The 23,576-nt window shown below is 50.3% G+C and overlaps 6 protein-coding genes across 6 annotated transcripts; 4 read left to right on the top strand and 2 right to left on the bottom strand.

Annotated features, from left to right (window-relative positions):
* Positions 1-4,613: 4,613 nt before the first annotated feature.
* Positions 4,614-5,715, bottom strand: H6S33_004331 (uncharacterized protein; the record flags this gene model as incomplete). The annotated part of the gene is made up of 2 exons (XM_044835680.1): positions 4,614-5,437; positions 5,496-5,715. The coding sequence occupies 2 exons, from the start codon at positions 5,713-5,715 to the stop codon at positions 4,614-4,616; spliced, it is 1,044 nt and encodes a 347-aa protein (XP_044691069.1).
* A 2,796-nt stretch (positions 5,716-8,511) lies between these two features.
* H6S33_004330 (uncharacterized protein) lies at positions 8,512-10,335 on the top strand (the record flags this gene model as incomplete). Its single annotated transcript, XM_044835679.1, has 5 exons — positions 8,512-8,749; positions 8,812-8,900; positions 8,960-9,192; positions 9,255-9,769; positions 9,836-10,335. 5 exons carry the CDS (start codon positions 8,512-8,514, stop codon positions 10,333-10,335), a joined length of 1,575 nt encoding a protein of 524 aa, XP_044691068.1.
* A 1,273-nt stretch (positions 10,336-11,608) lies between these two features.
* On the top strand, positions 11,609-12,349 carry H6S33_004329 (uncharacterized protein; the record flags this gene model as incomplete). Its single annotated transcript, XM_044835677.1, has 4 exons — positions 11,609-11,755; positions 11,839-11,868; positions 11,962-12,015; positions 12,074-12,349. 4 exons carry the CDS (start codon positions 11,609-11,611, stop codon positions 12,347-12,349), a joined length of 507 nt encoding a protein of 168 aa, XP_044691067.1.
* Positions 12,350-13,640: 1,291 nt separating this feature from the next.
* Positions 13,641-14,570, top strand: H6S33_004328 (uncharacterized protein; the record flags this gene model as incomplete). Its single annotated transcript, XM_044835676.1, has 1 exon — positions 13,641-14,570. One exon carries the CDS (start codon positions 13,641-13,643, stop codon positions 14,568-14,570), a length of 930 nt encoding a protein of 309 aa, XP_044691066.1.
* Positions 14,571-15,767: 1,197 nt separating this feature from the next.
* On the bottom strand, positions 15,768-18,533 carry H6S33_004327 (uncharacterized protein; the record flags this gene model as incomplete). The annotated part of the gene is made up of 10 exons (XM_044835675.1): positions 15,768-15,810; positions 15,949-16,033; positions 16,108-16,121; positions 16,223-16,259; positions 16,411-16,457; positions 16,520-16,528; positions 16,876-17,445; positions 17,584-18,138; positions 18,195-18,436; positions 18,510-18,533. The coding sequence occupies 10 exons, from the start codon at positions 18,531-18,533 to the stop codon at positions 15,768-15,770; spliced, it is 1,626 nt and encodes a 541-aa protein (XP_044691065.1).
* A 589-nt stretch (positions 18,534-19,122) lies between these two features.
* H6S33_004326 (uncharacterized protein) lies at positions 19,123-23,071 on the top strand (the record flags this gene model as incomplete). The annotated part of the gene is made up of 10 exons (XM_044835674.1): positions 19,123-19,195; positions 19,321-19,371; positions 19,461-19,490; positions 19,569-19,609; positions 19,691-19,787; positions 19,847-20,067; positions 20,165-20,712; positions 20,805-21,883; positions 21,973-22,268; positions 22,334-23,071. 10 exons carry the CDS (start codon positions 19,123-19,125, stop codon positions 23,069-23,071), a joined length of 3,174 nt encoding a protein of 1,057 aa, XP_044691064.1.
* Positions 23,072-23,576: the final 505 nt, after the last annotated feature.

Raw genomic sequence — 23,576 nt, 5'->3', positions numbered from 1 at the left:
CGAACAGCTATGTACTGAGATCGTCCTTGGTCATAGTCAGCGTAATGCGTTAATATATCAGCCGAGCTGCATGTATGTAGGTACCAATACCTTGCTTGAAAGAGCTCTCGTAACCGGGTAGGTATTGTCTCGAGAAGATTTGAATGAAATTAAACTCTGTACATATGAAAGAAGATCGTGTAGCGAATAAGACTTGTATCGATGATTGTGAAAAGTGTTCTCAGACTAGTAGCCACCTATCATGATGACAACACAGTACTACATACTTTAGACTACATAAACCTCTTCTAGTCCGGGTGCTCCGTAGGTAGTCGAATATTATGTCCCTGATCCCCCCACGCATCGATTCTCCAAAATCCCAGCTAAAGGTAGACTACTGCAAGCCCTCCACTCCCTACCCTCCCCCTGTTTAAAGCCTCCAATTGCGACTATGGAGAGATTGTACAAATCATCTTGATTCTCTCTACCTCAGAGTGTGAACTGCAATACTTTGCATATATGCCGCAGTATTTATGGAACGAACCTTTGAATGGATACGTACTAATGCAGTAAAGCTCAAAGATTAAGTTGGACCTTAAGGCGCTTCACCTAAATCATATGCCTCATTCATACTGTGGAGTTAGTCTTTTGGCATAGACTTGGTTTTTATCCTTCGTCATAGGAAACCACTCGTAAATCGGGATGGGGTTGGGGGGCCGGTTTCTCGACTGGGGTGTTCTAGCTTTGCTAGGCCACATAATATTAAAGCTGCGGGGCTGCATTGTTGTACTCTCGCTCCTGGTGTAGGAGCTATTCTATCTCAGAGCTATCCCCATGCAGCATTGCCAAGCTAGCGTAAAGTGAGAGCCGACTGGTACACACACAGTCAACAACACTAACGAAATCATAGTGAGCATGGGTTGGATGGTCCAGCAGTATAGAGTTCACACTCTGTACCACAGCTGTGATCGTTCAACCCCCCCTCCGGACGTAGAAAGAGATGTAACAGCCAAAGCAGTGCTGCGAACTCTTTTTGCTGGCGAGACAAAATATTTTTCTTCTCCCCTTCTGATTAAAAAAACACACGTATCCTACATGCACCTAACCTATAGTCGAGAAAAGTAGATTGCCTACACAAGTACGTAGGAAAGAAGAATCGACTGTGACCACTAGGGGAGCTCCCCGTATTGCAACTGTCTTCCACATGCACTGTGACAGCAATTACACATACCCATACCCGTACAAGTACATCTGGCCATTCACTTGTTTATCTGTAGCCAACCAAGCAAGTATAGTAGTAAAGGCGCAGCAGGAAGAAAAACAACTTCATCTTACCCCCCTCAAAAAGAATCCTTTAGTCATTCGCCAGAAACAAACTACACTTTACCAGTCACAGCAAGTCTCTAGCGGCTGCTTGCGCTGTGTGACAGTTCCAGTTTGAGATTGATATACGTCGGCCATTCGACCTCGACTGGATTGGATTGGGTTGGATCACGTACTATCACTCGTCCCAACCATCAACACGAATTGCACTTTTTTAGTTACTGTAGGCTCTACCATACTACTAAGCGGTTTATATAAACTACCAACACACGGGGGGCCGCGGGGTACAACAGCCCAACAGGAGACGGGTTATGGTTAACCAAGGCTACATACATGGGCGTACTTGGACACAGATGTCCAAATTCTCGCATCAAAATCTTCTGATTGTGACTGAAAAGGTTCTCAACTTGTGGGTGTAGATACAGGCTCGTTTTCGGATCCCGCAACGTTCAACAGAAAGCAGTAAGTCAGAAGCGAGGGAAGAGAAGAGAAAAAAACAGCCGAGTAGATGTCACCAACGCCTTTAGAAAGCGAAAGGCCTTTGCTGTGATTTTTTCTCAATTAACCCTATAATCGTAATTAAGCTATGCATAACCCCCCAAACATATGAGTTTCAGCCGGTACAAGGTCATAGCTACATGTACTAAGCATCCACACTCCCTTCATTTCGAAGTGCACTGGCGAATTAGGCGACCGTCTCCATGGAGTCATAATCATTGACATCACCGAAATCTCCTTTGCCGGAACGAAATTTCGAAAGCTCTCAAGCTACGTCTCTACTACGGGAGTAAATGCATTAATAAGCACATTGCCCACAGAACGCTGCGTGGAAAAGGCTCCGATTGATGCAATTACCGCGTCGAGGCATGTTGTAAATGAATCAATTGATGCAATTGCATATACTATAATTACCATGTACAACTTTCATGATCACTTTTAGCACAATATAAGATACAATTTGGGGAACACATTATTCAACACATTATTCAATAATAAACCGATTTTTTGATTTTAAGTACAGCCTATTAACACAAAAACATATTACCGGTAGCTGAGCTCAACTCCAGGTGATTTCATTTTTTCTTTTCTCAATATACATGATTCATTTAGGGATGCATTTATATTTTTTTTATTTAATTATATGATGCATTGTGCATTCGTTCTGCCACACATGCCCGGCTATATGTGATGCATAAAAGGCTCATTAATCGATGCATTCCCCGATTCGTTACATGATGCATTAAAACACAAATTTCCGAACATATTAGTACACTCATATCGCGATTCATTATTGAAACTGAATCTGATACCCCTTCATACGCCTTAACATACGCATATCACATACACGTTACAAGACGGCTTTCCCTGATGCATCAATACTGTTAATAGAGCGTACGACACAACCAAACAGCGGCACCGCCGACAAGATAGTGCACCAGAGCTCTATCCAACCCAGCAGTTCCCGCGGAGAGAGGGGTAGCTATTACCGTGGCCGGGACGGTATGTATGTACAGCGGTGGGTAATAAGTGATGGGACGCCCTGAGGTACAGTTATACCTGCAAACACCGTATGTTGGTGGCGTTTTACCTAAAACAGGTATCACTGTGTCTCAGGGCGTTCCATTACTTATTACCTACCGCTGTACAGTGGGGCTCCGCTGTGAAGTCAAGTACCCGGAGAGTCGGAGGGAACTAGACGCGCACCCGGATCGCACGAAGGACACAAAAGGACTAATTATAAGTGAGCTCGTATAGATTTAAATGTGGTCCCAGTACTATACGGGGTAGCCCGGCGGAACCCCGGGGGGGGGAGATTGCGAGTGATGATCTATGATTCTCAGACTGAACTTTGTCTTCATATCGTTATCTTCTCTTCCTCGACCACCTAATGGTGATGAAAGATTAAGGGTGGTATATATTGTTAGCACCAATAGTTGCATTATATTACCGGCTCGTTCGAAAGTGAACCACAAACGACTGGAGCGATCACAACACATGGATAACAAACGCCCCCCCCCTCTAGATCTCCAAATAAAACACCCCATCTTAAACCACTTCCACTCACCCAGACCAATAATACGCATTATCAAGTCCCACGGTCTAGCCCTATCTCCCTTAGAAAAAACTCCAAGCCAAAGTGACAAGCCATCCATCATCAAATATCACTCGCCCAACGACCCGGACTGTCTCGGGCTTCACTAGACACGCAGCTCGCGGGGCGTCTTCTCTAACACATTCTATCTGCGCAGTAGTCTCGAATGCTTATTTCTGGCTTACACATAATCTTACTACCTGCTCAAAGGCCGGTTTACAGCCGGCCTTATTAGTCCGAGTACCTACTTCACACCTGCAGCTAGACAACCACTAGACGGAAGATTGGAGTCTATACCCATACAGTGTCACAACTTGCCACTACAACTGGGTGTGTTTCTGGTATTCGGGGGTGTTTGGTCAACCACCACCAGATGGGCAAAATTTGCCAACGAGTAGTAAGGTATCTAAAGAAGATATTCAAGTACTCAGAATTCAGCATGTCTCTGAGTTGTGATGTGGGATCAGGGGCCAGGAAAATGTGAAGATTCTAAAAGCATGGAAGATAAGATTATTGTATAGAAAGATAGATCTACTTCTAAACTATATGGAATTAAATCATACTGACCGTGGGATGACTTTGAGCGGTTGTTTGAGGCGGTTATAAAGTTGGCTTTTGCTGATTTTGAGCTTTGATGGGGTTTTCCTCGACAACGGTTGACAACGCCCAATTACCAAACACCTCCGAATACCAGAAACACACCCAACTATAGTCCGCGCCCTATCCACCATGTTCCGTGGGTGATATCTAGTACCTTCGGGCTAGAGAGATAGGGCGGGCTATAGCTAGCTTTCGAGACCAGAGGCCATTATATCTGCAGCTCAAGTAAGATTATGGCTGGATACATTTAATTACAGAGTGATACTCTTTATCTTCGCTTTGTTCTTGATCCAGATCGGTCACTGTTAAGGAGGCTATGGAGCTTCTACAGGGTGCTATCGGGAGGGTGGGATGTCAATGATTTATGACTATATACATCTGGGAGAAAAAAAATCCTAAGGAGAAGGAAAATGAGATGCACGCAGCTGGCTAATCTCTCGCTGGTATGATGAGTACCGCAGCACACAATGCAACCCAGCTACAGAGCTCAGGAACGCAAGAAAGCAAAGAAGACGAAGAAAAAAAAAGAAAGAAAAAAATGCAAACCCCATGGCCCACCAACTCCAACACACCCAAAACAACCGGAGAGAAAACAAAAACAAAAACATACCACAACCAATCACACCCCACTCCCACCCTGCACCGGCCACGCCCCCTCCCACCCCCCAAACCCACCCCTCCACCCCCACACCACACAATAATGCCTCGCCAACAGCCTCCACTCCTCCATCTCATCCAGCATCTCCAACCCGCCAATCCGCCCCCTCTCCCCCTCGCCCACCCACCGCTCATACAGAAAGTCCACATCCGCCGCCTCCTGCCCGCCCGCCAGCCCCAGCACCCGCAGCCGCTCCTTCTGCCGCTCAAGGCTCGAATACTTCTTCAGCGTCCTAAGCACGATCCCGCGCGCCGCCAGGTTCTGCACCATCACCTTCCCAAAGGCATCCTCGCCGCCGATCGGCTCATACAGCACGACGCCGACGTCGCCGCTAAAGTCCCCCGTGATCCAGCGCACGATGGCGTCCGCCTCCTGCGGCGCAAGGTAGATCAGACAGCACTCGGAGATGAACAGCGTCGGCAGCCCGCGCTCCACGCCCTGCGGGAGCGCGCAGCCGGGGTGCAGCGTGCGCAGGTCCAGCGGGTGGATGTGGTAGTGCTCCGATGCTAGTGCATCGGCCGTCAGTGCCGTCGGGGGCGATATGAGCAGCTCCGAGACCAGCGAGGGGGCGCCGCGGGTGAGGGCTCGGATCTTGCGCGAGGTGACGGCTGAGAAGTCGATTTCGTGGTAGAGGAGGGAGGCGGCGGCGGCGCGGTGGGTGGTGAGGAGGCGGAGGTAGCGCGTGTCGGAGCCGGCGCCGAGGGAGATGATTTGTTTTTTTGCGGGCGTGGAGGCGAGGAAGCGGGTGACGAGCTGGTCGATTGCGGTGGTGCGCACGTAGGTTCCTATAGAGGGTATGTTTGTTAGATTTCTTCTTGGGGAGGATTATAGAGTCCGGCAAACCTCGATTAATCAGCGGCAGCTTCTTCTGGACGGGCCCTTCAACGAACGCTCGCGCAAACGGGTCAATGAGATATCCGGTCTCTACGGCGCTGAGGCGGGACTGGCTTGCATCTTGGTCTGTCTGCTGGACGACACGGTCTTTGGCCTCGGGCGTCTGGTCTTTCTCTTTGTCGGCCCTGAAGCGGTTTGGGCCTGGGAAGCGGAGGGGCGTCGAGCTCATCTGGGGTGAATATATTGAATTGTAGGTTTATCTGCTGCTGTGGATTGACAGACGTTTTGACGGGTATCAATGATTGTCGATGCGAGTGATGTCAGCGGGGATGCAGATGTGTTGGATTAGGCTGGCGGGGTGGGGGGGAGGGATGGTGTGTGGTTACTAGCAGCAGCCTTGGTAATCAGGGCCCTCCAACCAACGACTAAGATCCCCTCAGCTAGCTGTGTGCACCTTCACCGGGACAGGGTCGATGATGCTAGCTGATTATTATTCGTCCTCTTGATCCTCTTACATCAACGGCCAACTCTGTTTCGATACGATTCGGCATCTCTGGGATCTACAGTTAAAGGTAAATCATACATACTCTGCCTATATACATCCGTGGATTCATAACTAGAGAAGAGTAATCAATCTCCTCTGATCCACACAAATCCAATTCCACAATCATCGCGAATCTCGTAACACCATATTAATTGAGCCAGCTGAGTCAAAAGCCTTCCTTATTAGCCGTCTAACTCAAATACCACACATCGCACATTTATAATCTTAGCGCCGCTATCGCAGAGCCCTACTCCAATCATCATGTAATAGCCTCTCATTCCCCAATCTATGATAGCTAGATGCACTCCACTCCATCGGCCGCGCCGGGGGGGAGGGAGGGGTGCCACATGTGTGCGCCTAGATCCTCAATCTTGCGAAAAAGGGGCATTCTGCGCCGAGATTGGGGTGCCTTGTGAACGTCGTCGGTGGCTTGAAAACTAAAAAATTACTCTGGCGCGCGTTGGCGGTGGTGGTGATGAGTATTTTGTTTTTCGGAGTGCTTTCCTCGATCTTGAGCGCCGCTGTGTGTGTGAAGAGTGCACGACTCGATAGGTGTGGTGGGTGAGGGCATGCCCCTGATTTACTTTGAGCTTTCCTTCGAGTATGTACTCTATCTTCACTACTCCACTACCGGCAGCGGTAGGTAGGCAGGTAGAGTAGAGCAAGAGCAAGAGTAAGAGTAGGTTCTGCTCTCTACCGCCCATTTCAAGAACGCAATCTCCAACCCTTCATGCAGTTGCTGTGCCAACGCCCAGGCACCGCGCCGCCGTACCTGCAGCAGCATGAGTGAGACCCTCTTCACCTCTTCGCCTTCGCCTCGCTCGCTTCCTGAGAGCGACATTAACACCGTGCGGACGATCCTGTCTGTTGTGTAAATTTAACAACACTCAAAAACAAGCATCACATGACCTGCGTTGGTTGAGCTCAAAAACTACCTAGACTAGGCACTAGTTCCAATTCGCGGGGAGACCAGGGGAGAAAAAGGGTCGGAAAACGAGTTCGATGATCTGATCTGTGGGGAGAGCTCCCTTCGCGCACTGACTAGGAGAGTTAGGGCCAGGGGGCGAATTGGATACGCCACTGTGCAGCGTGCGTGCAGTGACTCTCGCCTGTTCTGCAAGCGAAAAAGCGAAAAGACGTAAAAAAAAAAAAAAAAAAAAAAAAAAAAAAAGGAAAGAGTGAGATGAGACGAAACGAAATGAAAAAGGGGAGTTGCACTTTGTTTGTGGATGTGGATCGTATGCACTTCTGGGCTTTGGCTTTCTTCGGAAGTGACCCGAAACGCCGAAGAAAAACTTAAAATCCTCTTGCTACTATGGGCTGGGCTGGCCATGGCATCAGAATAGAAAAGAGAGAATCCGTACCTGATCTGAAATCCTGTTCCGTACCTACATAACAAAAACCCGTACTCTACCTGCCCACCGCACACATGCCTACGGCACAGCGCATTGTTTAATATCCATCCATTCTGTGCCTCGTTTCTCTATCTACTCTGTGCTGCCCACCGCCCCCAAAAGTCTTAAGATCAACATTTAGTTCCTCCAAATCAGCTCTTTCCTCCCTACCCAGAGTAGTTACCTCCGCAATTCTCCCCATTCCCTTCCCCCACTGCTATCCATGGAGGCCTCCATGTGCCGCTGGAGTAGGAAGGAACCCAGATATTACTCGTCCATTCTGAAAGCTCATGTCTATTTTTTGGGCGTCATATCCAATCTAAAATCCGTGCATTAGCGCCAGCTATGGGGTTCCCAAAATGTTATTAGGCTTTTAAGCTTGCACTTTACTACCTACCTTTATTGTAACTGGTCTCAGGGCTTCCTTGCCTCAATTTCCCAATCCACCTTGGGAAGGCTCTTAATACGTCCACACACCTCCCCTGGTTAACGTTCGAACCCGATCTGACCAATCGTATATTGCTCGTACTGCCTATAGCGAAAGATAAACCGTGCACTGCAGCCCTCATAAGGTTAATTAGTGAGACCGGAATCTCTGGTAGTTAGATCATGTAGCCTGTATCATAATGTGGTATTCCATAATTCGAGAGAGGCTGTTGGTAGGTTAGGTTGGGTCTAGGCAGGTAGGTGGTTTGGTAGGTTGGTAGGGCCGAATTCAATCACATCGTGGAGACTCCCCTTGCGGCACCTTGCACACCTAGCTGGGTCTCTCAGAGGTTCTGCGCCGACCCGCCCGTTGGTTCGTGTGTGGAGCAAGCAGCCATGGCTCCATCAGTTATTATGACCGTCTCCCCCTTCACATCCCCTTCTTCTTTTCCTCACCTTGTCGTCGACGTTCTTTTCGCTCGAAGGTGCCCCCCCAGTCAACATTCTACAGTCGCAGTCGACTCTCACTCTTTCGAGTTCGACGCACTACATTCTCTTTACAGCAACTGTCCCTCTAGGAATAGTCACTCCTTCTATCGAAATCACACCAACCATCACCATCATTAATTCAAAAAATACCCCCAAAAAACTAATAATAATAATGCACTCCTTCAAATTCTCCACAGTCGCCGCTGCGGCGCTTTTCTTTTTGTCGGCCGTCAGCGCAGAATCTCATGCCGCCATGGCAAGAAGGCACATGCATGTCCACGCCCACAAGAGAGGAGAGATCACAAAACGCTCGACATGCGAATTCCCTAAAGATGCTGGTCTGATCGCCGTAACACCAGGAGAAAAGAACGCTGGATGGGCCATGTCCCCAGATCAACCGTGCGAGCCTGGTATGTCGAGTGATAGGTTATGCACCAGTGGAAAAGCTATTGTCTAACCAACCGGTGTACAGGGATGTACTGCCCATATGCTTGCCCCCCAGGTCAATTGATGGCCCAATGGGATCCTAGTGCAAAGACATACTCATACCCACAGTCAATGGTAAGATATTCGAGCAGGGATGGCTTACTTGATATTGAAGGGGCTAACAATCGAGGTAGAATGGAGGCCTTTACTGTAACGAGGATGGCGAGATCGAAAAGCCATTCCCTAAGAAGCCCTACTGTTATGATGGTGCTGGAACTGTTAGCTGCAAGAACAAGGCTGGCGGTCAGGTCTCGGTTTGCCAGACCGTCTTGCCAGGTAACGAGGCAATGCTTATCCCAACCCTCGTTGAGAGCATGTCCGATCTCGCAGTGCCTGATACATCTTACTGGGCCGGAACTGCAGCACAGTGAGAAAAACTCCATATTTATCCAAAGTTAAAATAAATAGAACCAACTAACTCGAATATAGCTTTTACATCAACCCTCCAGGTGTCAACCCTGAAGAAGCATGTGTCTGGGGAACCAAGGACAAGCCAGTTGGCAATTGGTCTCCTTACGTTGCCGGTGCAAACGAAGTGGACTCTGGCGTAACTTTCGTCACAATCGGCTGGAATCCCATTTACATCGAGCCCGATGTCACCTTCAGGGATGTCATGCCTGATTGGGGTGTCAAGATTGAGTGTGAAGGTGGAAAGTGTGGCGGTCTTCCCTGCTACATTGATCCCAACGAGCACAGTGTCAACGAAGTCTCACAGAAGAACCCACCTGGCGCTGGCGGAGCAAACTTTTGCGTTGTTTCTGTACCCAAGGGTGCAAAGGCAAACATTGTTGTGTTCAGCAAAAGTGGCAGTGGTGGTGGGAAAACCGAGAGCAAATCATCTTCCGCGTCCTCTGCCAAAGCTACACCAACTCCAACTAAATCTTCATCCTCTGCTAGCAAGACCTCAGAGGCTAGCAGTACGGCGTCAGCCAAGAAGACTTCAAGTGCGAGCTCCACCAAGAGTTCTGGAAGTGAGAGTTCACGCACCACTGACCCATCATCTTCTACAGAGACGGAATCTCCATCCTCGACTAAGGATTCGGGCCCGAAACCCACTAGCACTAAAGGTGACGACGATAAGGAGGATAAGGAGGAGGAGGGCCACGAGGAGGAGGGCCACGAGGAGGAGGGCGAACAGGGCGAGAACGACTCAGAACATGAAGGCTCTGGTGATTCCGAAAACTCCGGCGACGACGAGCACTCAGGCGACGACGAGCACTCCGGCGACGATGAAGAATCCGACGACTCAGCAATCCACCCCGATGATGGCGCCGAATTATATGTCGTTGATGAGAACGAGGCTTCAAGCGGATCGTCTTCTGAAACTACTGGATCTTCAAAGGATGCCACCGGCGCTGCCTCTGGCAACGAAAATGGGAGTGTCATCACTGTTGGTCCCTCATCATCATCAACTGATCAGCCACTGAGCTCTGGTGGATCGATATTGTTCTCAAGTGCGACATCTGTGGCAATTTTCAGTATATTTTCTACTTTGGCTATTTTTTTGTAAAATTATCTGTCATTGTGGATTTTTATTGAAAATTTCTGGTATTTAGTAGGGCGGGAGCTGTGTTTAATTTATGTTTTGATGATAGTTTTTGCGCGGGTGTATTTTGCATTGCTTGTTCCGCTTATTTTTTGGAGCAAAAGGATTTTTATCTCCATATTTTCTATTTAATGGTGGTCTGGGAGCCTCTGTTCATTGGTGCGAGGGCGTTTTTATTGGTGACGCCTTTTTGCGTTTTTCTTCTTCATTATACCCCTGGTCTTGTACCAATTTTTCACTGTAAAGTGCTTTTTTATTTTACAATTTCCCACCTTCGAGGTTGTTTGGAGAAAAAACATGTGCTCTCCATAGAAGGTGGACTGGTTGGATATCATAACTAAATTAGTATTGGTATCTCCTCGCTACTCTTTGTTTCGCGTTGGGCCTTTAGGACCCCTGTTCTTAATGATCGTTGTTTGGTGAGCGAAATATTTAATTTGATGCGTCTTTAGCGATGGGAGGATTGTAAATTGTTGTTTTGTTTCCCTCTTGAGAGGATGTCAGTGCTCTGGGAACTATGTTCCCTACTATTTCCTTTGTGTTTTCCTTTTGTATATCTGTGCTGTGGTAAATATTGAGGGGACCTGCGGTTCCACGGGTGATCTTTGCAAGTATCGATACTTTAGCGTATAATCATAAGAATTTGTTTCTTGTCTCACATCAGCTTCAAACTGTACCATTCTCCTTGAATATTATCAATAGATAAAGCGAATACTGTTCAAACGTAGTGGAGATAAAGTCTGAAGTCAGTGTAGTTTCTAAGCTCAAGCGGTGGCATACTTAGGCATGCATGTGCTTTGGTTATTTCAAACGGCTTGTCTTCATCTGAATTATGTCATATGTGTACTCAACTTTGGAATTGACAGATATGAAGTCTCTAGTACTATGGCTTCAGGCACGGCCTAGTTGTCCATGTATGAGGTAGCACTACATTCATCATTACACTTCCGGTACATTCGTCCAGGTAGCTTAAAGCGATCACAGATCCTTTATTTCCATATCCCTAGAGCCCTAATGTCTTACCTTCTGAACGGTGGCATTTTTTTTAATTAGTGTCAAAACCTGTCATTACCCCCCCCCCCCCCCCCCCGAAAATCCCCTAGAACCAAAACGGAACTATACCACGTGACGGTCCCTGAATCAGCAAGCACGGAAGCTTAGCTCTCCCGCCAGAAGAAGCACTTCACCTCAACCCCGAAACAACCTCTCAGCTCACCTCCGTCGATTCTCGCCGGCCATGGTCCTTTCTTTCATCCTTATCCAGAACCGACAGTATGTAGCTCCTCCCCCCATCGCACCTCTCGGCCCTGAAGATTGGCTGACAGACCGGGCGCGCGGACACAGAGGCAAGACCCGGCTTGCAAAGTGGTATGCACCGTACGATGTACGCAATAACCCCATCCTCCTCTGCCCATCACGGGCGCTACAGCAATTGCGCGCGGAGATAGGATATTGACATTTTCGCAGGATGAGGAGAAGGTCAAGTTGAAGGGAGAGGTACGTTTAACGTTGCTTTAAGCTTTGCCCTTCCGTCATTGTCGCCTAGCCGAATGTTTCAACGCTTGCTAACCCAACTTCCCCTTGTTTCAGGTCCACAGGCTTGTTGCGCCACGGGACCAGAAAAATCAATCAAACTTTGTCGAGGTACACTCGGCCTACGTTATCCGCCCCTCCTCGCCATGCACCTAGCTAACGAGCGCAGTTCCGGAACAATAAAATCGTATACCGTCGCTACGCCGGCCTCTTCTTCTGCGTGTGCGTGGACGCGAACGACAACGAGCTGTCATACCTCGAGGCGATCCACTTCTTTGTCGAGGTCCTGGACGCGTTCTTTGGGAACGTGTGTGAGTTGGACTTGGTATTCAACTTTTACAAGGTCTATGCGATCCTGGATGAGGTGTTTCTTGCGGGCGAGATCGAGGAAACCTCCAAGCAGGTAGTGTTGACGAGGTTGGAGCATCTGGATAAACTTGAGTAATGGTTTAAGGAGACTTGGCGTGTTAATTTGATAGATACTTGTGACAAATATTGAGCTAGTGTAGATAGTGCATAGCTTCTTAATTGTGCCATCAAGATGGTTGCTTATTTACAGTAGTGAACTTTGCCCCGATACAGTTATTGAGGAGAGGGCGGGCAATTTTAAGCTTGCCCATATTCTTTGTCGGCCAATTCTTAGCTCATGTGCTGACCCATATGTCCTGGTCCTTAAGCTGGCCTTCAATCGGATTACTCTCAAAATAGTGGTCAAAAAGTCGGAGGTTACAATAGTTCGGTCTGTGATCTCACACTACTAGGAGGATTGAAATTGTTTTTTCTTGAATGCTTGTTCATTGTATCCACTTCAAATTTGGCTTGGTATTATGGGAACAACTCTCAGAAGAAAATAGCTCCTCACGCGACCTGGGAAATACGCAGGCAGTATATAAAATGCGCCAGCCACTACCATGATGTCAACTACATACTGTGTCTAGCCTGTAGATTTGATATCATTAGCACTGTAAATCACAGTCCGGCAAGCGACTCCACCCCCAAAATGACAATTAATAGAGCGTATTTACTAGATAATATCGTTTCTGAAGTTGCAAAAGGCAAAATTGACACGGCGTGATTGGAGTAACTCTGAGATCAAATAACTTCTCACGCTACCTGCGATAGGTATATGTACGCTGACAGTATATGAAATGCGCAAGCCGCAACAGGATGATAATTACTGTGATGTCCGGTAAGTGCATTTTATATCATTTTGGCCCGGGAAAAAACCACACCCAAAAATTGACACTTGTGGGTGTCGCCTTGGAGAGTAGCGAAGTGTCAATTTTCAAGGTTGACGGTTAGCAAATTTAAATACGCTCTAATGTAGCTTGGCCAACTCGTTTGTTCATATCGAGATAAGATTAGAGTACAAGTGACAGCAACCAAAGAATAAGGCGTCGGGGGGGAAGGAGTTATTTTTTAATTATTTATTTATTTTTCGAGTCACCGAGGGACTATAGGTGACGATCAAGGTCTAGTCTTATTTTCTTGGCCTCCAATTCGGGTTGATTTGATGGTTGACAGAATCGAGTGACATCGTGTGATTCTGTGTAGAACTGCGTGCCTTGCTTTAATCAATTCCCACAATTTGGGTCATAAAGGTCGTAGTGACTCAATTGCAGAGAATTTTTACCCACCCCACCTAACCTTACTTACCCCACCAACGACTCTCCCCCCTCCTTCCCACACACACACAATCCTCATCCGAAACCACCCAAAACCCATCTCCAGAAAAAATGAACCGCCCTCAGTTCCCACCTCCTCGTCCGTATATCTCCCCCTTCGATCGTATCCCCATGTGCGTCATTGTCGAGCTCATGGTTTCCATGACTTTCGCCGATATCGTCTCCTTCATCCAAACCTCGCGCACCCACTATCACATATTCCTGCTTTTTCATACCCAAATCATCACCCGCCGCGTCCGCCGCCTCTTCGGTCGCTGTGGCCCCGAGATCCTCACGATCCTGCACTTCCAGCGTCCCACCACCCTCCATGCACCCTTTACAACGCTGCCGAAGGACTTCTTCCTCGTCCCCGACGACATTCCCAACCTCCGAAAGAGCTACCGTGTCTTCCGCAGCGTCGAGAAGAAGTTCTACGAGCAGCAGCGTGCCATACGTCTTGGCTATATGGCTATGGGAAGACCTTTCGACGGAGAGTGGACGATCTCGCTGGGCCGTTTCTTTGCGGCCTGGCTGCACGCCATCCAGTTCCAGTACGACGACATGAACCCGTTCCTGCTACGCCGAAGGCTGTCGCCAAGAATTCTGAACAGCTTGTTTGACCTTTCGACCGCAGTGTTGGCCTCCGACGGCTATGAGCTGATGAAGCAGTTGACAGCGAAGCGTGTGGTTCCGGGGGGGCTGTATGTGCCCAACCTGTTCGCTTCATGTGTCGAGTGGATGCCGTCCTGCCTGACCAAGCCAGAGCACTTTAGGGGCCATAATGAGGTCGTGAGGATGAAGCTTGTGCACCATTTCAATATCCGCGTGCTCTCCGATTATCCGGCCGAGCGTTGGGCGGAGGTTATTAAGGTCCGCATTTTGGGTGGGATGGTCGAGAGCTTGATGGATGATTTTGGGGACGGAAGAGTGGGTACCATTGGGCGCATCATTCAATTTTATGGGCTTGAGAAGTCGGCTTGGCCGGAGGGCAGCAGGGGTTGATAGGACTGTGCTTTCTAGCGCGGTTTGAGTTTATCCTTTGTGGGATGGGCTCTGGGGTCACCATTACTGTGTTAAATTGGAAATGTCAAATAGTCCAGGAAGATATGAATAAAAAGTCGTTCAATTGATAGTAACAGATAAGAGTTCTCACATAACGTAGAGTAAGTCGTGTGGTTGTGGGGCGCGGTGTTTTTAGAGGACAGTGCATCTTAATGAACGTGCAGAAAATAGTGCATGGGTCCTAGGAAAATTCTATAATCAAATACTTTATACTTTTATATGTACTTGTACGTACATCTACATGTAGTACGTTAGGCTCGTCCCCAGCCCCCCGGCCCCCCTGCTTCCATCCTTCTTGCTGCTAGTAGGGAATTGGTACGAGACTAGTACAGTAGACTCTCGCTATAAGGATATGGTCGGGGCCAAGAATATGTATCCTTATAGCGAATTAATAGCGAAATATCCTTATAGAAAGTGGGGAATGCTAGCAAAACGGCGGTTGCGGACCGGGCACTGGTATCCTTATAGCGAGTATATCCTTATATCAAATACTTGTTCCTTATAGCGAGAGTCTAGTGTAGTACGTTACTACGCCCATCCCCGCCCGGAGAACACCAAGTATGAATCCTCCAATCCATCTAGAAATAAGTACATGTATGTTCACCCAGGAACTAGAGATGGGCCACACACCGTACTTGTGCTAGTGGAGTTCATCAAAGCCAGTCTTTAACTGCCAGCCTATAGACTACAGACAGGAGAGAGAAAGGATGGAGACAATTCTCGATTTATAATATACATAATGTATCAGTTATTACCAACCAGAGCAATAGAATAAACTCCTAAACCTTCCTCAGTTATTTACCACTCACCACGCCCTATCCACCAGAGGGCATTTGTCCAACAGCTACAGCATTACGAACTATCACTCGCGTAAATGCACTTGGTCCGGATAACTCTAGCGATCCACAACCTCTAATTTACAGGCCGGTAGAAGTGCCACAACATCCTCCTATTGCACCTACATCCCACCGCAACAATTGCGACTTGGCGGCAGCGAGTGATATCTCATGACCGCACGAGAACCCTCCTTACCGCGCGAAAAGGGTAAGTTCACCCAACCAACAGTGTGTGAAACTTGGTTCAAGATTTGGTCTCATACTCTCCCCCAACCCTCAGAAAACCGGGTAGAGGGTTGGTTTATCTTCCCCTTATGGTGCGCTGGTTGCGAATGGTTTGTACTCTGCATAATAAACTAAGAATATCAATCAGTTGTTTTGTTGACAAAATCTGGCAACAGAAGCACTTCTTATTCCCTCTCTTTCTTTTCCGCAAAGGTGCAGAGCGTGTCTCAGCAAGTGGTGGTCAGTACTGCCCGTACCTAATATTGGTGTAGGAGCCATTCCATCTCCGAGCCGTCCCCATGCGGTATTGCCAAACTAGCTTAAAAATGAGAGCCGACTCGCCTAAACACGCAGTCAATAACACTAACGAAATCATTGTTACCATGGGTTGGATGGTCCAGCGGTATAGAGGTCACACTCTGTACCACGGCTGCGATCGTTCAACCCCCCCTCCGGACGTAGAAAGAGACGTAACAGTTAAGGCTGTGAACTCTTTTTGCTGGCGGGGAAGGCAAAATAGTTTTCTTCTACCGTTCTGTCCTCCTCTGCCTGATACAGAAGACATTTACTATTATCCTAATTAGTCTCCGTTTTGATTTGAACTTTTGTCTGTCTCGAAGTAGTGTGGCGACAAAAGCAGTTGGGGAACTAGACTATGGATTTGGAGCTAAAAGAAGAAAAAGACCCCCAAATCACACCGGAAAACAAACCACACCTACCAGCCACAGACATAGCCAAGTCCCTACCTGGTGTGATATTAGATTCACTGCTCTCTTATATTAGAGCTCTAACTGATATGGTATTGATATGATGTATGTATTCACTCACTTGGTTGTACTAAATCATAGACTATCACTCGTCCCTCAGCACGGCTACTAAGTAAGTATGATAAAAACAAGAACGACAACAACTCCGCTTTTTAGCATATCCATATCATTACCTACGCCACGCTACCGGGGCCCGAAATAGGCGGGTGTGTTATTGTTATTGTTATTACTAGCTATTTATCATTCATTACCATCGTCTCCTTATACCTATAACCCCCCCCCCCCCCCCCCCCTTTCTTCTCTTTCTGTTCTCCGCCTCTTCCTTTCATCCCAATCACACCTTCCCCACAACTCCCACCTTTACCGCCATACCCACCTTTGCCCCCGCCTCACCTAAGCAGCTCACCCGCAACCTACCCCACAAACTCTCTAAAGTTCCTCCACCTCCTCCCCGTCGTCACAAACCACTCCCACTCCCCCTGACCCCCATCCCCCTCCCCAACCCCATCCCCATCCTTACCCGCACCCGCACCCACACCCACACCAGGGCCCACCGCAAGCGTCACCTCAGGCACAGCACACACCTCCCTCTCCCTCTCCCTCTCCCTCTCCCTCTCCCTCTCCCTCTCCCCCGTAGTCGCCGACGTGGTTTCAGTTGTCACACTAGTCATTTGCTCCTGAAGTTTGTAGTGGCCGAACGGCACTACAGCACTGCGCTGGAGGTATAAATACGCCGCGAGGCCGAGCACAAACACGAGTAGTAGCGCCCTAAGCGGCATTGAAAGATTCCGTGCCTTCTTCTTTGGTGCGCGGGTGGTGAAGGAGGAGGAGGTGGGAATGGGTCTTCTAGCACGTGGCACAGCGGTCCTGGGGGGCATTTTGGGCGCGGAAGCAGCAGCAGCAGTGGCAAAAGAGGAAGCAGAAGTAGAAGCAGCAAGAGCAGTAGTAGCAGAAGTAGCAGCAGAAGTAGTAGTAGGAGTCCTATGTCTTAACCACACAACTCGCACGCGCACCCACAAACCCGCACAACACCGAATTAGCCCGCCCACCCAAGAAACAAAAAAAACCAACAGAGCTCAAAAAAAGAAAGGCAAAAGACAAAGATATCCCCAGAAAACCTATAACCTTTTCAGCGCAGCAAACCTCGCCGCCAGATCATCATCATCCAGCGGATTCTTCTTCGCCGCCGCCACCGCCGGCCCCTTCCTCGCCACCGGCACCACCGCCGCGGGGCCCGGAACCTTAATCGTCGGATGCACATTCTCTGTACTCGGCGACGGCGGCGCCACATTGACCGCGCCCCTCATGGTCCTCGGCGGCGCCAGCTCCGCCGCCGTCGCATCGCCCAGGACCGCCTCGGCCGTGCTCGGCTCGTCGTCGTCGTAAGCGGGCGGCAGCGGCGGGCTGGACGGCGGCGTGCGGCCCCACGCAATACCATACGTGCGCGCAATCTCCTTCAGGTACAGCGTGACGAGCGTCTCGGACGGCGGCTCGACGCGCAGCTTCTTGAGCACGCGGTCGCCAACCTTGTTGTCGGTGTTCTCGATGGCGGCGAGGGCGAACTCTTTCCCGTACTTCTCGATGAGCAGCTGGCGCGCTTGCTGCAGCTCTTTGATCTCGGTGCGGGGCGCGGCGTAGATGATGCTCTTGATTGCTTCTTCGAGGCCTGGGTCGCACTCCCTACTCCACAGTCAGCACCCTCCTCTCACACCCCCCATGCCAAGCTTGCTACGTACTTTGCTTCCAGCAGCTGCACGCGCGCCAGCAGCAGCTCGCAGTACAGCTCCAGGATCTCCATGAGCTCGACCGAGATGTCCTGGCGGATGATGTTCTCGACGCGGATGCGCGCCGACTCCTCCTTGCCCTGCTCGAGCAGCTGGGCCATCTGGCGGCGGTTGACCTTTGCGAGGGCCGTCTCGCGCTGCTGCACCATGCGCAGGCGCGAGACGGAGAGCTTCAGCGCTACTTTGAGCTTTGTCTATATGTGTGTGTGGTTTGTTAGATTGCGTGTGTGGAGGGGGAGAGGAGAGGGGGTGCGGGGTAGAACTTGCAATTACGGTGGAGGGAGGGGGCATGCTGTCTGTCTGTCTGTCTGTGTGTGTGTGTGTGTGTGTGTGTGTGTGTGTGTGGTGCAGTGTGAGATGGGAGTGGGAGAGATCGTCGTGTAGATAAAGCTGGCTGTTGCTAGCCAGAGAAGAAGAGCAAGAGAGCAAGAGAGCAAGAGAGCAACAGAGTGTTCTCCCCATTCCCACGATGACGACTCCGCCAAGCAAGCCACACCCTCTCACCCTCCCTCTCCCACTATCAACCATTCCCAGGCCCCCATCACACCCATCACACCCATCACACCCATCGCCCATCACACCATCACACCCATCACACCCATCACATCTCACTCTCTCTGCCCCGGTCTGCCCCCCTGTCCACAGCTTGCCATCTATCCGGTTTTATGCGTGATGAGCTCTGCCGCCAAGCCCGAAAGCTTAATTAATTAATTCCACCCAGCAGCTCCCAGCATAACAGAAAAGAAAAAAAAATTAAGGGACACAATTTTTTTCTGTGAGACTCCTCATCTTTTTTTTTCCACCCCCCCCCCCCCCCCCCTCCTCCCCTCTTTCAACCCCTTTCAACCCCTTCTTCTCCACCCAATCGTACCTGGATGCAATGGCCAGTAGCAGCGGTGCGATGCTGAAGGCGACAAAGCGGTGGAACGCGCTCAAGGCGGAACTGACGAGAGGTATGTATGTCTCTGTCTGTGTGTGTGTGTGTGTGACGTCGGTCGGTTGGTCGGTTGGTTGGTTGGGCGGGCGGTCGGTCCGGTGGTGTCGCGTGGGCAGATGGGGGATGCTTACTGGTGTACAGATAGGCTGCCGAAGCGGATATTCAAGTGTGTTCTTGCGACAACTCTGACTGGTATGTTCCTGCTGCAGTATTACTCTGTTTCCGTTGGTTGTGAATGGCTGGAGTCAAGGCTGGCATTTGACTGGTGGCACTGCATGTAGTTATCATCACGCTCCTGCCAAACATTCGACGTATGGTATTCTTTTGTTACTATTACTCTTGCTGCGATATGTCTACGAGTGGTTCAGTGTGCTGATCCAGTGATAAAGATGTATACGGCCCCGCCGCCTACCTGGCCTCCATAACGACTGTGTTTGTGTCCTGGCCCCCCCCGCACTCATTTGTTTTCCTGCCATTCCCATGATTGGCCCTGGTACTGACTCTTCCACAGCTTCGGTATAACCACTATCGCCATGAGTCTCCCTCCCGCGCTTTTTCTAACAACTTGCCAGGACACCCCGGCCGCCGCCTCGGATCCATGGTAGAAGGTACCACGCCCTGCCCTTGAAAAAAAGCATACAAAGAATCATTGACTCACCTCTGCCAGCCCTAATCCTCGCCGCCGTCGGTGCGCTGATCGGCGTCGCCTGGACCACCCTCGCAACCTACCTGGGCTCCCTCGTACATGCCTCGAACCCCCAGGCCATGATGTCCATCCGCGCAGTGTTTGTAGTGATAGCGCTCTTCGTTCATGGCTATGTGCGGAGCTCGACGCCGCGACTGTATCTGCTAGTGTTGTTGATGATATTCCCGGTGCTTATCGGACTGGTACATCCCCTCCATCCTCCAGTAGACTCATATGTAGGCATGAGAGAGACAAAGAGCATTCACCTGATTTTTACAATTGTAAATCCACCCATCGTAGACCTCGCCCTCATTCGAAGTATCGCCAATGTTCCCTAAACAATTCCTCTACCCCATCCTCACGGCCGTCGCCATCGTCCTCCTCGTCAGTGTCCTCGTCTTCCCAGAGTTTGGCAGCACCTACCTCGGTCTCACCACCATCCAGACCCTGCAGTCCACCATCAAGGTCCAGCGCTCCGCCAACGCCCTCTTCGTCGCCTACGCCTCCGCCACCGGCGACGACAAGCTCCTCCGCGAGCTCACGGCCTCAAAGGCCGACCTCCGCCGGCAGGTTGCCGGCTGCAAGGGCGCACTGACAGAGTGTAGTTTCGAACTTGCCTTCTCTGTGCTAGCGCCGTGGGAGCTGCGGCCCATCGCGAGCCGCGGCATCAAGCGCCTGGTGGCAAACACCGTGAGTCTTGTTGGTGCGTGCGAGAGCGAGTACGCGCTTCTGGGGCGGCAGCAAGGCGTCGACACAGAGAAGAAAGAGAAAGACGAGATCGATAAGCTGCGGCCTAAGCGCGAGATCGAGGGCGGCGATGAGCGACTACTACGCTACCTCCTACGGCGGTGAGTGGCCCGAGTGATGTCCCATGATGACAGTTCGAGTGACAGCCGATGACTCATTGACTGACGATGCCCCTTTCGCCCCCTACCTCCAGAGTCGAGCAACCGCTAAACGGCCTACAGGCGGTGATAGACCGCTCGATTGACATAGTGAACACATGTGTTGCCTACACGTACGACGTGCCGACGCTCCCCTCTCACAAGCAGGGCGGGACGCCGCGGCGCCCGCATGGCGTCCTGCTGGAGGAGCTGGATATATATATTGACACCCTTTCGTCCGCGATCTCACGCTTTGGGCAGCTGACTACTGACGCACTTGAGGGTGCTGCGGTGCTGACGGAGCCTGTGGCGGACGCGGAGGGGGACGTAGACGTGATGCCACGGGATGAGGTCTTTCTGATCTCGTCGTTCATGCTGAACCTGCGGCAGGCGGCCAGCCATACGCTGGACATGCTGGTGTGCAGTCGAGGACTGGTCGAGAAGCGGCTAGAGCGCCGAGAGCGCCGGCGCCTCTGGTTTCCCAAGATTAGGTTCCGCAAGTGGTTGTTCTCTGGGCGGGAGGAGGCGGACCGGATGCCGTCTGTAACGAGGGCTGCGTTTGCCGTGGATGGCGCGGACGGCGAGGAGTCGGATTATAGTTCGAGTCGGGAGACGCTGACGCGGGAGCGCCGACGGCGTGAAAAGAAGGCGAAGAAGGTGCGGGAGAAGCTGGCGGACTGGCTGGAGTGGGTGGCGGCTAGCGACGACGTGCTGTATGCGTTTAAGCTGACATTGGGAGTGATGATTTGTGCGTGGCCGGCATTTGTCAGGAGCTGGGCGGAGTGGTTTTATCTGAACCGTGGGGTATGGGTGGCGTTGATCTTTATTCTCGTTTTTGAGAATGCGGTGGGGTCAACGATATGGATTTTTGCACTCCGGGCGGTGGGGACCGTGATTGGGAGTACGTGGGGCTTTGCGGCATATAAAGCCAGGGGAGGGAATGCGGTCGTGATTGCGGTGATGATTATGATTGGCTCAATACCCAGCTATTACGTCCAGCTGGGGACAAAGTATATGAAGGCGGGTATGGTTTGTACGATCAGTATGTGTGTGGTTGCGGTGAGCACGCATTTGCAGACTGTGCCCGGTAGCTCGGAGGAGAACTTTTACAAGAGGACGGTGACTATGCTGATTGGTGAGTTAACATTTTGTTTTATCTAGTAAGGGATGATATTAGAAGGGGCGAGGGAATTATTTGCTAATTTGAATGATTGCTTTAACTAGGCGGGTGTGTGGCCACCTTGGTGCAAATGATCATTCTGCCCGCAAAGGCACGGGTGAGGTTGAAGGAGAGTTTGGCTTCCGCCATCGTCCAGATCAATAAAATGGAATCGTGTATTGCCTATGGCGTAGACGAGATCCGAAACATCACCAGCTCGCCGCGGGTCTTCAAGAAGTTTGAGCGGGCGCGAAAGAAGGCCGAGGCATCATTAGCAAGCGCAGAGACATTTCTGACCTACACCCGACAGGAGCCCCGCCTCAAGGGCAGCTTCGAGATGCAAGAAGTCGTCTACAAAGAGGTATCCATCTTACCTGAGTGAATTCCATAGTAGTAGTTTAGTCCCCTAACCTGTATGCCTCTCAGATCATCTTTGTTCTCCGGCAGATAGTCGACCGTATGGAAAACTTGGTTCAAATGCGCAAAGCCTACGGCTCGGCCATCCTCGAACAGTACAACGCGCGCGTCTACAACTACCGCCGCAACGTTGCCGCCTCCATCACGTTAATGCTCTTCGCCTGCCACGAAGCCCTAACCACCAAGCTCCCACTCCCTCAGTTTCTCCCCTCGGCGCGGATCGCGCATCTACGCATGGTAGTGCGCGTCCGCCAGCTCCTCATGGAGGAGGAGGACGAGCAATCGCACGAGGGTGTTCACCCGGCATCGCTCGCAAAGCGGCGGGCACTGCGGCTAAAGTTCTTGTCGTGGAACGCGGCCACGGCGGCGCTCGAGGAGTGCATTGAGTATGTGGAGGAGCTGGTGGACCTGCTGAAGATGCTGGTGGGTGCGAACGAGTTTAGGTCAGGTCTTCTGAATAGGCCGACGTATCGTGATTATGTGCAGCGCATTAGGCAGATCCGCACTGCAGGCCCCGATAAGGGCGAAGAGGATGGAAGGACCGTGACGACGGGGAACTCGTTGGGGAGGTTGACAAGTAGGATCATGGGCAGTGGTATGGAGGATCAGGTGGAGGCGGAGGATATTCCAAACCCTTTACAGAGGATTCAGAGTAGAAAGGCGGCGGGGGCTAAACTAGGGAAGGTGAAAAGCGATATCGTTGGCGGCGGCAGTGGCGGCCGTCACGGGTCTTTAAAAGAGGAGTGAGTGAGAGGGTTCTAGTTTTCTTTTGTGAGACTTTTCTTTTGTTTATATGGTTGGTATGGGTATGGGCGGGCGCTGGACTTACACTTGGTTTGATTTTTGCCCCCCTTTTATTATTATCATAATTTTTGTTTCCACTTTGATTATACATTAGAAAATCTTATCTCTTAATGGCTGGACTTATCTTGTGAGTTGATATACCATGAATCCTCCAATACACAATTAAATACTTAGGAATCTGAAACTGTGTGCTGTACACATACAGTGTGAATTAGCAACGGTCCAGTCTATCCCATAATCTCAAGATGAGAGAGAATAAGGGTACTTGACCGCTTTATATCTCCCGAGTCGTCTCGAGGCAAGAGGGCTGCAGTGTTTTGAGGTGCATATGCTTCATTGAAGGTATGCCTCTGACTGTCTCAGACACTGAGGTCGAGGCGAGGTGTAGGAGGTGTCTCGGAAGAAGTATCAATGATGATGATTCTATTAGGAGGTCCGGAGGGAACCT

The sequence above is a fragment of the Morchella sextelata genome, assembly GCF_020137385.1.
Source record: "Morchella sextelata strain SCLS chromosome Unknown scls_17, whole genome shotgun sequence".
Taxonomy (NCBI): Eukaryota; Fungi; Ascomycota; class Pezizomycetes; order Pezizales; family Morchellaceae; genus Morchella; species Morchella sextelata.
Note: the sequence above shows the minus strand (reverse complement) of the source record. Positions and strands in the feature narration are given on the sequence as shown.